Raw genomic sequence first — 14,256 nt, forward strand, 5'->3', positions numbered from 1 at the left:
TACATCCAATGTTGCTGACTCGACTCACCGCATACATACACACGCTCCGTTCGTATATATGTATAAACATGTACAAGCGAACGAGCCGAACGACCGACACACGAAGTACAGTCGCACAGTTAAAAATAAAGTGTGGGCCGCTGCAACGCGAAGGGGAAAGGGAGATGACACGAGAGAGAAGGCAGGCAAGAGAAGAGAGCGAGCGAGGGTAAAACAACAAAGCGAATGCTGGTAAATAATGATGATGGAACCAGTGTGCTGTATGTGTATGTAGGCATGTGTTTGGATGTGTGTTTGTGTGTATACTGCACAGTAAAATTTCATGTATTAAAATCGCTTGTTCGTGTATATGCATGTACACTGTACAGGGTAAGAGCTGCCATCGCTGTGCTGTTGATAGCGAGGGACGTAATATCGCAACTTTTGCCGTTCCAAAAGCACGGAGCCAAGCGAACGTTCGTTCGTTCGTTCGCTGGTTCGTTTCGAGTTTAATTTTGTAGTACGTAGCAGGAAAAAAAAGAAACGACGAAAAAATAAATGATGGCGGCAACAACAACGACAACAACAGCGACGACTCGTCGTCGACTGAGTTGGCAGTGTTGCGTTCCGATTTTCGTTGAAAATATTTTTGTTTCTTTTTGCGTTTCGAAAACACTCGATGTGCCAAAGAAAGAAGAGTAGAACGGGAAAGAAGAAGACGAATAGGCAGAGGCTTACAGCGACCGTTTTCTAGTGCGTTTCGCTTAGAATGGCAAAAATCTCAAAGGGGACGAAGAATCCCACCCCAAAAACCCCCCACTTTCAGTTGTAGTATGGTAAGTGGTAAGTACGACGCGCTCGTTTTAGCGAAGGTTGCTAGCGTGGTGGGATAACGGATGTTGGATATTGTATTCGTCGGATTTCGGACAACGGCCGCAGCGTAGCGCGCGCAAATTCACGTAGTTTGAATCGTTTTCGGATTTGGACTCGCCAGCGCAGCGCCACAAAGCTAACGGATCGAACCAAGGTTGCCCGCTGGCATTTTCCTACGGCATGAAGCAATCAAAATGCGAAGATACTGTCGAAGCACACTGAATGATAAAGACCTTATAGAAAATCTGGAGGATTGTTCATAGCTTTTAAGAGTACTACATATTGTATATTATATTATACATTAAATAGTTTTAGTAGTTTTACTAGACAACTTATGTAGTTTATTGGAGATTTGTGTATTCAATTCTGATCGTTCACAAATAAACTAACAAGATATTTTATATATGCGAAATTCAACTACTTTTAACAGGTTTATTTCCAGAATTGGATCAATAATTGAGACTCTATTTTTATGGACCTAGTGATAGTCGAATATTCCGATCTCGGCCATTGTACACACACATAGCTGCTTTCCATTTCCTATCTCAGTTGATCTTGAAGTTTAGGATTTATCGCGGAACCCAATCAGTACGTCCTTTATTTAACGGTTCCATGGTTAACACTCTTTAAGGGCTACGTTGCCGCTTTAACCCATGTCCGCCCACGAGCGCCCATCCGTGACTATGACGCCAACTCCCGGACTCCCGCACTCGTATATTCCGGCTCTGCTTCGATACGGCCGCCCACACATACAGTCAACCTTCCCCCGGTGGCAGTTCCCCCTTATAACCCCCTGGACTGTTTATAAAATAACCTTATTCTGCACATATACACGGGCTTTCGATGTGCTAGTATGTGTGTAAGCTCCATCAGCCCCCACAAGGGGTTGGGTGATTCGTCCTCTTCCTGAGAAACCCTCTCTACTTTTCCGTCTCTCTCTCTCTGGCACTTTATGCCTGACATTATTATAATATTATATTCTTTATAATAATGGGTTGGCAGCACAGGCAGCCGAAAACCACCTACATCCATATACCAGCCGCCCAACCACCCATCCACCATCAGCCCTCCCATATCCTTCGCCTCATCCCATCCCACCCAACCCCTCTCATCGAGTCGAGTTGGCGACCCTGCGCAGTAAAGTCGAGCCGGCTTTTCTCTATCGTACGACCCGACCGGCCGTACCCCGACATCCCCCTTATAAAATCAACCCAAACCACCCACTCTGAATACTCCTTGTGCTGGGTGTGGTGAGATATGCCGTGTGACGTATAAAAGCTAAAAACGTTGGCAAATATAATGAAATTGGGTGAAATGCTATGCCACCCACTGTACCTCCCATTAACCCCCAAGTTCTGGCATAATGAAGCCTACCAAACAGGACGAGAAATACGTTGGGTTTTGGCTGGATTGATGGTGGTGGTGGTGCTGCTGCTCTGCTGTCGGCGCTGGTGGTGGTGGTTTTGGGCCATCCACTAGTATGAAAACCACTTTTCCAATTGCACGTACACCACTACGTGGGCTGAGCAAAAGAGAAAGGGAGTGCGGAAGAGAGAAAGAGAGATGGAATGTTTCAAACCACTCCACTGCCTTCCCCTTTTTTGCCGTATTCCATTGCTGTTGTTGTTGCGTGGGTGGTGGGGCGGTTGTCAGTGAGAGCAGCGAGAGAAATGAAAATGGAAGCGAGGACATGTGGAGGAGGCAGAACGAACAACCGTACACGGTGGAAAATTAAATCACAGTGGGATTTTTCATATGCGTACAAAGACTTGTATTTTAAAGTATGCCTTAAAACGCTCCAATTGCGTAAGATTTGTTGAGATGCCTTTCATTTAAAAGTATTGTATTTATTATCCTAAAATCCACAATCGAATGGATTAACAAAGAGCTGTTTTTGTAATTAGTGTCATAGTTCCAGTAGGGTGCAATTTTTTTTGCCAGTGTGCTTCAGTGGGTGGACCATGTAGTGGTGAAATGGGAGGGCCAGTTAGCCTTGCTCTGTCGCTGCTCTGCGTACGATAACTTTAATTTGGCTTAATGGAAATTTTCGCTGCCGCTCTCGTAGTGCTGTTATCCTTAAGCAAACCCGTGAATGCTGCTCCTGTCTCGCTCTCCACCCCAGCCTCCGTCTCTGCGGTCATTCTCAGTTGCCCAACTGGCCATCGCCCATGGTCTATGGTCCGCGTGTTAAGTAGGTGACGCAACCGCAAATTTGCGGCTTGCGATTTAATAATGCTAATGGTGTGCGTGTGCAAGTGCATTGGTAGTTGGACATTGCACGTGTAGTGGCTTCTGTTGTTGTTGCTCGCGCCCGGGACCGCCTGAGAGTCACGTCACCATCACTCGGTCGTCGTCGTCATAGTCGAGCCATTTATGTCGTCGCCAGCCGGTAATTCCCCGAACCCATAGCCATATAGCCACATCATCTCCCCCTCAGGTGGTACAAACAAGTGCAAGTGATGCGCATTCATTGATAAGATTTCGTGCCACAACTCGCCGCTGCCAGCTGTCTTTATATGTTGCCCGTGGATGTGTGGGCATACATTAAGCCAAGCCGAACCGAGCCAAGTCAAGTCCGCGTTGCCATATACGCTCTGTGCGAGCAAATCTTTCAATCGGTCAACAGGGGACCTAAAGAGGCATAGCGATTGTTTTACGGCCAACTTGCCGCGCTCTCTGTTGTGGTTAAAAACAGCTGTTAACAACGGCACAGCTTGCATGTCATTATTGATAAGCACAAGTTCTGGAATCGCTAGTAATCCGCCTTCAAATCCCTTAACTAGCTAACTTGAAGTTTGTTGAACCCACTGCCTTTGATAGCTCTTATCTAGGGATCTGAACTTAACCCTCGGGCCAATTGAGAGTCATTAACAAGGGGCTCGGTTTTATGGGTTAATACAGCAACTGGAATATTAATTGGTATTGGTCTACTACATATAGTTATTAAAAGTGTGCAATGATAAAGCAGTTTACAATGGTTTAAAGTGTAGGTAGCACTGATTATATCTTAATTGAGCGATACTTTCGTGTCCAAGGTATAAGGCTTAAATTATTTCATGAACGTTAAAAACTAACTATTGAAAAATTCTTAATAGTTTGTACACTCGGTAAACCGTCATCTAGCAGGTCCATTACTTAGTAGGTTGGATTTCTTTCTTGTTTCACCTGCGACTGACACAAGTCGTGACTGGGACCCAAATCGCTCATGCGACGCGGTGCCATCGCACGTCCCCTTTCGTAGCAGTCGTCTTTTGTTTACATTTTTAGAAGACTGGTAACACAACAAAAGAAGGGAACAAAAATAAAGAAATACCAACTCCTCCTCCTCTTATTTGATTATACATTCCTCATTGAGCAATTTGCGTTTTCGTGTTGCACTTGACCCAAGGAGCCGGCAACAAGTTAAGATGCGAGGGCAAATTAAGGGAGCCAGAGCATCCAAGGATAATGGTATTATTGGGGCACACTCACACATACACAAACACACACACGTACACCCTCCGTGGCGTGGTTGAAGCCCCCTGAAGGCATTTATTTTATGGCTGCCCCAGACACCAGACACATGTGTGTGCGTATCCTTCGCTCCACTCACACACTCATGCAAATATAGCAGCGGCTATGTGGCTATATGTGCAACCAAAGCGTAACCAAAACCAAACCAACCAAGTCGCGATTTTCATTCATAAAATCGAAGAGCCAAAGAAAATGGGCAACGAAGGAGGCTGCTGCTGCTGGGGCTGCGCAGCCAGCGTCGCTGCTACCAATAACTCAAAAGGCGCGCGCATTTCAGCGCACTTGTGTTAATGTATCTGAAAGTGAAATCACCAAAGGCGGCCGCCTCCTATATTCCATGTACACATCCGTGCCATGCCGGTCCGGCGCCAACTCCAAACTATTATTTGCCAGGCCACCCGGCCCGTGCTCTTGCCTCTGCCTCTGCTGCTGCTGCTGCTGCTGCCTCGGTCGCAGTCGCGGTCACTGCCGCGGCTGACTGCGCTGCCTGCTCAATTAAGTGAATTAAGTCTCGTGCCGGAATTTGCACCACCCCAAAAACCCCAAACCAAACGAGCAGCCAAAACGACGAGGGGGGAACGAAAACAACAACAATTCAGCGCAGCACATACCATAAAGAACAATTAAAAAAGCAGAACAAGAAAAGGAATAAAGATAAGGCGCTCAGAATCAAGACTGCAACGAACGGGAAATGCCCTTTGGCTCTGGAGAAAAGTAAACAATCAGTGGTGAAGGCGTTGTGAGTTGCATTTATCAAAACGGATTATTGTGCAATAGAGAAAGGTGTTGGGCAGGGTGATTTTTAAAGATACTTCCATTTGAAACTGCAACTTCCTCAAGTCAAAACAGTACTCGTAAAAAGAAAGGACGGTATCAATTCTTACGAAAAGATTTTATTAGAGGATTTGTAAGTCATATTAATGAAGTTGTACTCATGTATATCTCAGGTTATAGGAGTTAGGTAGAGGTAGTTGGGATTTAAGTGCAACTGTCCGAGATCTCCAACTACAAGATAATACGTTATATTATATTAATTTTCTAGTTGTAAATCAACAGGGACTTAGCATCCTTTAAACCAATACGGCAAGGCTTATTTTAAAGTTCTAGTGAACAACTTTTTCTTACTGTCGAAAGAACTAAGAAAATTAATGCGAGGTGCTCCGCTGCCGTCAACGAAAGAGAAAACGTAAACAGAGCAATGACGCTGACGCGGACAGCGACGCCAAAAAGTTTGTTGCTGTTTTTTGCGGGGGAGCAGGCGGAGCTGTGGGCGGGTTGCTGGCGAGGGGGCGGGCTGAGAGAGCGAGCATGGGGAGAGCCGAAAAAGAGCGTTTGCATGTAATTAATTAAAAGGCACCAAAAGTCAGCTGTCTGCTGCTTTGCTGCTGCCGACGCTGCTGCTGCTGTCCAATTGTTGCGTTGCATTAGACAAACGCAGCGGCTAAGCCGGCAACAGCGACGACGACGCCGACTGAGACGTTGACGCAAGCAGCGGCTATTTAGCATATTGTGCGAATGTGTGCCAATAGATGGCGCTGCGCGATGCCTGGCCTGGTCACAAAGTGCGAGGGAGAAGGACTACCGCAGTTCAGACGGTTATTACTGCACTGAAAAGCGGGCAAGTGTTATTGTTGCTTAGATATGGGGAATCCCACACCGATCACCAAAAGCAAAATATCTATCTTAGTCTCCTGATTATATTTCTAACATTAACATTGCGGTTAATAAAGCACCCATTTTAAATTGTTAAGTGAAATACAAATATACTGTTAAAACTTTAGTACTGATGTTATAAGATAGTCTGTTTTTTTAAATACAAAATATTTGAAATAATTTGAAAATGACCAGTTTGTTACCAAGTAAGTAATGCGAATAAAATCGTGTTCCTTTTCGAACATTGCATAACTTTGGATCCCCTCATTTCTTACTGTGTTTCGTCAGGGGTTTGAGTTTGGGTGTTAAAGGGGGCACTGGCCAGCCTGCTGGCTGCACGTGCAACTTGTGCATTGTTTACATTGCTGAATGGCAGCAGCCACCGAGAGCGAGCATTGTTGCTGTTCTTGGTTCGCTGCCATGTCCCTTTGTTGTTGGGAACCTTCATTACTCCTTATCCCTTGCTTTTGGCTGGTAACCACCCACCTAAGTTTGCATGTCATGCCCGGAGCACCGCCACCGTCACCATCTTTGCCACCCACTGAGTCAAACACTCGCCCACGCATTGCCAATAAGCTTACAAACCACATGTTGAAGCTACGCGCATTTCGCAAGGAGACGCTGCAGGTACGGTATGCCACCTGAGAGATTCACCAATTGGCGGAGGCGCAACCACAAAATCGCCTTATCAGTTTTAGACAAATTGAACTTGTGGCAAGTTCAACTTACTGATAGTCAGTTTGAGGGATTGGTACTACTTGGAATTTGAGCCATGCGCTTATCTCACTCGTACTTGAACTGTTAAGCGGGAAATTCCGAATATCTTTGCTGTTTTCTTTGCTAACCGATGAAACATATTGTAATCTAAGTATAGGAAAAATTTTTTTTTTCAAATCATCCTGGATTTTAGCAAGGTTAATGTATACGCAAGAGTTATTAAATAAGAAATAAAATAATGTTTTCATATTCAGTTTAGAAAATAATTCCCAATTTTGATTTTCTCATAATGCATTTTACAACTAAAATAACTGAACACCCTTTTATCTATTAGTATAGTCAGAGAATTCAACAATTTAACAAATTGCTGAAATCCCGAAATTCTTACAAATACTTGGGAACTAATACTGGCAGGATTTGGAAGACTCACCTCTGTGCACATTTTCGGCTGGGCCGTTCCCAGTTTCACAACTTTTATAGCCAAATAGATAGGAAACAAAAAAAAAGGTAACGCGTTGCAGTTTTTTTATTCAGGGCGGTACGATCCCTTTCAGTCAGTCACTGGGCGGCGTGGGCGGATCAGAGGGCGGCCAGCAGGTGTCCCGAAGGAAAGCGGGACGAGCAGGCGTAGGAGCGACCCAAAGCGGCATCACAGAATTTAGACGACATGGCTGGCACTACTCAAACTGATCGATCTGTATTTAATTCAGTTCACTTTTCTTTTTTTATATTTTTATATTCTCTCCAGTTGACTTGATTGAATATTTCACATTTAACGGTGTTCACTTTTTCCGGGAAACAGTGTTCCGAGTTGATAACTTTGAATTACGCGCGCTTGGCGAACGGCTGGCGTTTACGTCGTTTTCGAATTGGAGCTGTCGAGCGGGCACGGAGCAAATGAGCGACGTGGACCTCGCAGCGCCGTGCTAAAATCACAAATAAAACGTTCGGCGCTCAAGAAGCAGGCAGCAGGCAGCCAAACGGTAGGCACACACACAGACGCAAGTAAATGCACCCCTGTACGAGAACCGTGCGAGTGAGTGCGAGCGAGCACGCTTCATACAGCTGTCTCCCTTCCGCGACGCGCACTTATGTAAAAAGCATTGAAACCGAACGAGTTTCTCGAAAGCAGCGGGGGTGGAGAGGAGAGAGAGCGGTGGAACTGACTGGGAGAGAGCGAGAGAGCACACCCAACACAATCACAATACCATGGCATTGCCAGCTGTGTGTGAGGCCGAGCGGCGTTGCCAGCCACCAATTTCAACCCAGCACAGCAACGCAAGGCAGAAATCCCAACAACAAAATAACGAACTACGAACAGCGAAGCGAAACGTTGTGCAAACGCAAAGCCAAAGCAAACCAAACCAGGCGCTTTGGCCCGCCGGTTCGTTCGGTATTCGGTTCGATTGTGGGAGCGGGTATTCAAAAGATACAAGCAACTGCCCTGGCGTTGCCAGAGTGCAAGGCTCGATTTGAAAGTCGATTGGGTTTTTGACATCTTGAGATAGCGATCGGTGAGGGTTTTCGAAACTTTTCAGGGCTGACAAGGTGTTATACTAGAGTTGAGACTTTAATTTCTTGGAGCTATACATTGTTATTTATCGAATGCTATACAAACTCCTATATTCCAACAGCTTTCGTTGAAAATATAATGATTAATGTTTGTTCATGGATTTTGATAGCCATTTTTAATCTTAGTCATTGTAAGATATGTTAAAATTGCTTGGTTTATTTTTAATAAATATTTGTTCTGGCAAAAAAAAAAAAACGTTCTTTTATATTCAGTTTTGAAATGAATATCGAAGTTTTTATTTAATAGTCAAGTTAATAGGACGGTGCTCAATATAAAATCAAACTATAATATACATACATATGTATGCACAACATCCATAGTTTTCAAGAGTATATCATCAAAATTACACTTTCGAAGCTATCCTTCTTTAAGCGTGTACAAAAATATAAAATTAAAAAAATAAATATGATTGCTTTTCTAAAACTATATTTTGCCACCCAGTACTTTTCCAAACCCGCCAAAGAGTAAACCCCATGACCGCGTAGAGTTCGACCATATGGCAACCCCATGCCGCACAAATGCTGACTAACAGTCTACACCAATACCACCAACGGTGTATCTCTAGCCTCTGTGTGTGCGTGTATCTGTGTGTCAGTGTTGCTTGTCAGTTGGGATTTTGTTTCGTTTCGTATCGGGTCGTTCGTTTTCGTTTATATAAAGGTACATTTCCACATGGGCACATGCATGGCAGTCTTTGTCAGTGTGTGTGTGTGTGTGTGTGTGAGTGGTATGCGGCGAAGGCAGCGACAAAGCAAACTCAGGCAAAGCGACTGAAACGCTCGCTGGGAAAAGCAAAACTGAACTCGAGCTGCTATTGCTATTGCTGATGCTGTTTCGCTGGCGACGTCGGCTTCTTCTCTCCTGATCTCTCTCCTTCCCCTTCACTACACTTCTCTTCACCTCCCCCTCTTTGAGGAAACATTTTTGTTTATTTCAGCGGCGCGCTCGTATCTGTATCTCAGATGTTGGCTGACTGGTTCGCTTCGCACACTGGCAGTCGTATCTGTATCTGCCAGGTACTTTTTGCCCGCTTCGTGTGCGCTCTGTGCTATTTTATGCGCTATTGCCAAGATTGCTGTGCGAATTTCGCCTTGAAACATTTTTGTTTTTCGCTTTTTTCCTTGCTTTTCGCCCAGCTTATCTCTTTTGGCCCAAAAAGTCGCTAAATTAAATGAAATAAAGACAACTGCATATTGGCCAGAAAGCGCGCGCCAATTCTAATTCGCCTGCCCAAAGCGGACTCTTGATTGAAGGTCAGCGCAGGAGAAGTCGAAGTCGGCCAGTCCGTCGCAGGCTGCGTACCAACGCTGACTGATTGTTTTCGAGCTGCTGCCTGGCTCGGCAAATGGGATGGCCAAACCCAACCAAAATCCAACCCAACCTAACCAATTTTGCGTCGCATATTTAGCCGTATCCTGCTGCGCTGCTTCCGTCACTGCCGCGTCTCAGCCGCTGATGTCATTACTTCGAGGCGAACGAGATTGGGGTTTATTTTTTATTCCCCATCGACAGGGGTACAAAGGTAGTTCGGGTTCTCGTCCAGCTGATGACCGACATGCAACTGGTCGAGGCTATCGCTATTGGTTATCAACTGTGGCACAATGAGTCCCCGGGTACCATGTATATCGTGGGGAAGGGACGACTGTACCAGATGGTAGAGGGAAGCCTTACTGTTATGGAGTAGTTGGACAATATAATGGATCTATGATCTTCCTGAATTGATGAAAGCTTTGTATGACTGAAAAATTCAGAATATCAGCACTTCTCTACTAGCGTTGAAGTACAATAATGCCATGGGGTTCTAAAATTTTAAGAATCTTCATTTAAAAAAAAGCGTAGTTTATTTTTTTGAGATACGTTGATGCTGTAAAGACTTATCAGGGGTATGTACATACCCTCCAGTAAAGGAGTATATGTTGAGTGCATAATATCCATAATGTTCCAAGACCCATATAATTTTTTTAGATGATTAATGCTTTGATTATATGCCCATCTGCAATCCTTTAGTTATCTATTTATTCAATCTCTTGAGCCTGCTGACATTTTCCGCAGCATACTTTTGACGATTCAATCCCCCGATCGATCGATCGATCGATCATCAAAGAATGCAGAAGTGGAAGGAATCACCCCCGATTTCAGATATTTCCTGAGTATCGCTGCGTCGGGAGTTTCTGGGCCACTTTGCTTGTTTAGTTTAATTCGTGGACGCGAGGCAGTGCAGCAAATAAATCACAACAACGGCACGGCGGTGATAAAAAATCGCTTTTCACGTGAGAGTAAAAGCTCCGGTTCCGAATGCTGCGCTGCCGACGGTGACTGTGACGTTGATGTTGCTGTTACAATGCTGCTGGCGGCGCTGTTGGCGATTTGAATATGTTATGATGTTGATGTTGCATGTTGGCCCGCGTAGCCAACTGGTTTTGTTTTTATTCTCTATTTCTATTGCGACTACTTCCGAGTTCAATGCAAGCGACGTCGGCTGAGGCGGCAGCTGCGACAGCGGTACAGACGTCAGCAGCGACGTTGCGCAACCGCCCACACGCGGAGCGCCTACTGCTGCCGTTAGCTTTTCTAAATGTGTGTGCGTGTGTTTTGGCGAGGCTGCGTCGTGCAAATATTTTGCCAGCATTCGGTATTCACACATACATGTAGTTGGTGGCCCAGAGGCTGCGTCACCCCCTGAGGACACCACCCACCCACAGAAACACCACTAAGCTGAACTGAACTGAACGAACCACCCCCACCAAACGTGTCCCATCGAAAGCTAGCCGGCACTCACTCACTGGCAAACAACACACATGTTGCTTCGGTTTAGATTTAGACGAGTTTTGAATGCTGAATAAATGGCCCGAGTGGCAGAAGCAGCAGATGAAAGGAGCGGGGTGTTGGGGAAGAGGACTTTTCAGCAGCAGCACCACCATCATTGTACTGCTACTGCTGAAACTTCCACGGCAGCAACACCACAGCCCCGCTACAACAATAGCGATCGTGTTGCAAAAACAGGTGTCCGCTTCGTATAGTCTTTCCTTCCAGTTGAATGTTTTGCATAGCCGGGCACCCACTGAATATGGTCAACTGGGAAGTCAAGTCATCAACAGAGTTCAGTTATAGTACTCCTAAGATTATGATAATTGTATTTAATAGTCTTAAAATGTTAAGATGATATGAAAAGTATTTTACAATTCAAAGTTTGTATGTACTAATTTTTGAATGCTATTTGTTATTGAGTCCCAATACATTAATATTACGCTATAAACATCCCTACTCAATCTAACTTACTTGTGAATTGCTTTAGAACGGTGCTTGATTCGGTGTACATATAGCCAAATTACGGTGTTTGAAAAGCTGTTCAATATAAAATAAAATTTTATTTTCAATGTGCCATTTAATAGTATTTTTACGGTTTTGAACTTTCCGTTGTTTTCGCATCCTAAACTTCAATTGACAACATTCCTGCAATCGGAATTTAAAAGGAAGTAATAGATTTGTTTCTTAACAACTAATTACCTGCATCCTTACGAGTTTAATACCTAATTACTGCTTGCATCACTCAGAAACGCATATGGGGCATATGGGGAGTTCGTGCTACTCATTCGCCACTATAAAGCGTAATAAAGCAATCAGAAGGAGCGAGCAACGCTCAGTAATCGAATCAATTCAACGCCAATTATACAATCTGTCAACAGGAGCAGGAGAAAAATTGGAGCAACCTGCATCCACGAACCGCCTGAACCGACGACCCTGACCGATAGCATCGGGTGCAACCTGCTGATAAGAAACCATTCGAACAGGAAGCACTCGCCGTTGTTGTTCAAGGAACAATAATCAACGAAAGCGCCAACACACAACTCATCTTCACTGAAAAAAACGTAAAAACGCGAAAGTACGCCATTTGGTAAATTACAGTAGGAACTGCTTTATTAAATACTTAGACAGGTGTAGATTGGGTTTCCTTAAGTAACATAAAAACTAAAACGAAACTAAAAGCTGTGTGCAATTGTTGAGTAGGTTGTTAAAAACGTCAGCATGATCTGTAAATGCGCCTTAATGTTTTTGCTATTTGTAATTTCAATTAGGTTTTAGGAGGCAACAAAGTATGCAGTAGTTGTGAAATAATTTAAGAACTTTTAAGTAGTTCCCGTTTTGTTGAATTTTCATAATAAGAGTATCTAGGTTTACAGAGGACTTTTATAAAAGACTGGTCCTAAACAGTACTAAGTGATCTGAACAATATCAAATACATACTGAAAATATGGTAAAGCCAACAGTGTCGATTTGCATTAAGCACATAGAGATCACGCTCCTTGCCGATTCTGCACTTGCTCGCTCTGCCGCGAACCTATCGTCATCGGTCTATCCGATCCGATCCATTCATTTCCGCTTTGGGCCGGAGCTTGTTGTTGTTTCGGGGGAGCAACAATAACAACAGCAACTCTGCCACAAAGCCGACCATTCGGAACCGCCGAGCGAGAAACTATTGCACCTGATTGCCTTGAAAAGCGAGCAAACCCAAAGTGGCAGCAGTAAACAAAGGCGATCCGTTCGCGGCGAATTCGACGTATCGCTTGCGGATCGCCTCGCCGCAAAAACAAAAGAAAAGAGAATTCTCATTCACTTCCTGCTCTCTTCCTCTTGCTGAAACTACGAAAACTTAAAACCCAGCTGACGACGACGACAAGTTTTCAAACTGAATCGTACAAAACTCAATTGTTGTTGCTGCTGCTGGCTGGAAATTGCAGAGAAATTCCTTTGGCTTAATTAGCCTCTTTCGTTCGAGGCGAAAATATTTTCAAATGAGAAACGTACATACAGGCCGCCAAGAAAGCGGCACAACAACGACAACACCAGCACCAACAACAGGAATGGCAGAAAAAAGAGTGTGGAACGTCAAGCTAAAGCAAAAACAACTCTGAGCTCAGAGCACAAATGAAACCAGTTTAGTTCATTTCGTTTCGTTTCGTTCATTAATTCAAAATTTCCATTTGAAACTTTTTTCCCTCTTCTGTTGCTGCTTCTTCTTCCTCTGCTTTATTTTGTGTGTGCGCTCTGCTCTTCTCTGTTGTTGTGCTGTCGTTGCTCATCCCCGATTCCCAACCGCCCGCTCCTCTCTTCCACAACCAACCCACCCGATTCCACCCCACCATTCACCCCGCAGCCCAACGTCGTCGTCATAATCAGAGTTTTAACATTTTATGTACAGTGTGTACAGGCGGCACTCGGTAAGGGAAACCACTTGAGACTAACACATTTACAGATGAAGATAGCATATTGTAAATTTTAATAATGAGTAATTTAGTAATTGAAGAAAACAAAACAGAAATTAAAGTACATTGAAATATGTAAAAATCTTTTTTGTTCTGCCATCTATCTTTGGTTTATCTTGGTAATCATTCCTAATGTTTTAGTGGCTTTAATTAGAATGAAATCATACATTTATATTTGTCTTATTTAGGTAAAGGTATCTAACCTTTCCTAGCAGTACCCACTGTATTTATACACTCCCCCACACGCAGCCGCCTCGTACATAGAGTAAGAGCAAGAGAGAGAGGGCCGAATAGCAAAGCTCGTTTTCGTTCCGATGCCGAAGTTCGTTCGTTCTCTCCCACAATCCCAATGCTCGACTCACACCGCTTCACCGACCGCCAGCTATATACACATAACCTACAAAAATATGTAGCCCGTATATACAACGTCGGGTTGTATATGCGCTGGCTGCTCGACGATATTTGTGCGGCGCATCGTGTGCGCTGTCAGAGGCAAATGGCTTGATGGCCGTACACCCGATGGCAGGGGCCGAGTCGGGGGCGGCCGTGGTGCAAGAACGGCGAGCGGGTAGCGGGATATTGCAGGCTGGCTGGCAGACAGGCGGCATAACATCAGCAGAGGCAGCAGCAGAAACACAAGTGCACAGGGTTGCCAGGCGGTTGGCCATTCGAAACGGCATTGAA

The 14,256-nt window shown here is 44.6% G+C and overlaps 1 protein-coding gene across 2 annotated transcripts in view; it reads right to left on the reverse strand.

Annotated features, from left to right (window-relative positions):
• LOC6553315 (RNA polymerase II degradation factor 1) overlaps positions 1-14,256 on the reverse strand; it is a 34,868-nt gene that overhangs the window by 9,963 nt on the left and 10,649 nt on the right. Inside the window, exon 1 of one of the 2 annotated variants that reach the window (XM_015154357.2) lies at positions 7,166-7,715. The exons of the other annotated variant lie outside the window; for it this stretch is intronic. Coding sequence (XP_015009843.1) covers positions 7,166-7,177 — 12 coding nt within the window. The 5' untranslated portion in view covers positions 7,178-7,715. Of the gene's footprint in view, positions 1-7,165; positions 7,716-14,256 lie in introns of those variants that run through there. 2 annotated transcript variants of the gene reach the window in all.

This window comes from Drosophila erecta, unplaced genomic scaffold (genome assembly GCF_003286155.1).
Source record: "Drosophila erecta strain 14021-0224.00,06,07 unplaced genomic scaffold, DereRS2 tig00000000-arrow-pilon, whole genome shotgun sequence".
In the NCBI taxonomy this organism is placed as follows: Eukaryota; Metazoa; Arthropoda; class Insecta; order Diptera; family Drosophilidae; genus Drosophila; species Drosophila erecta.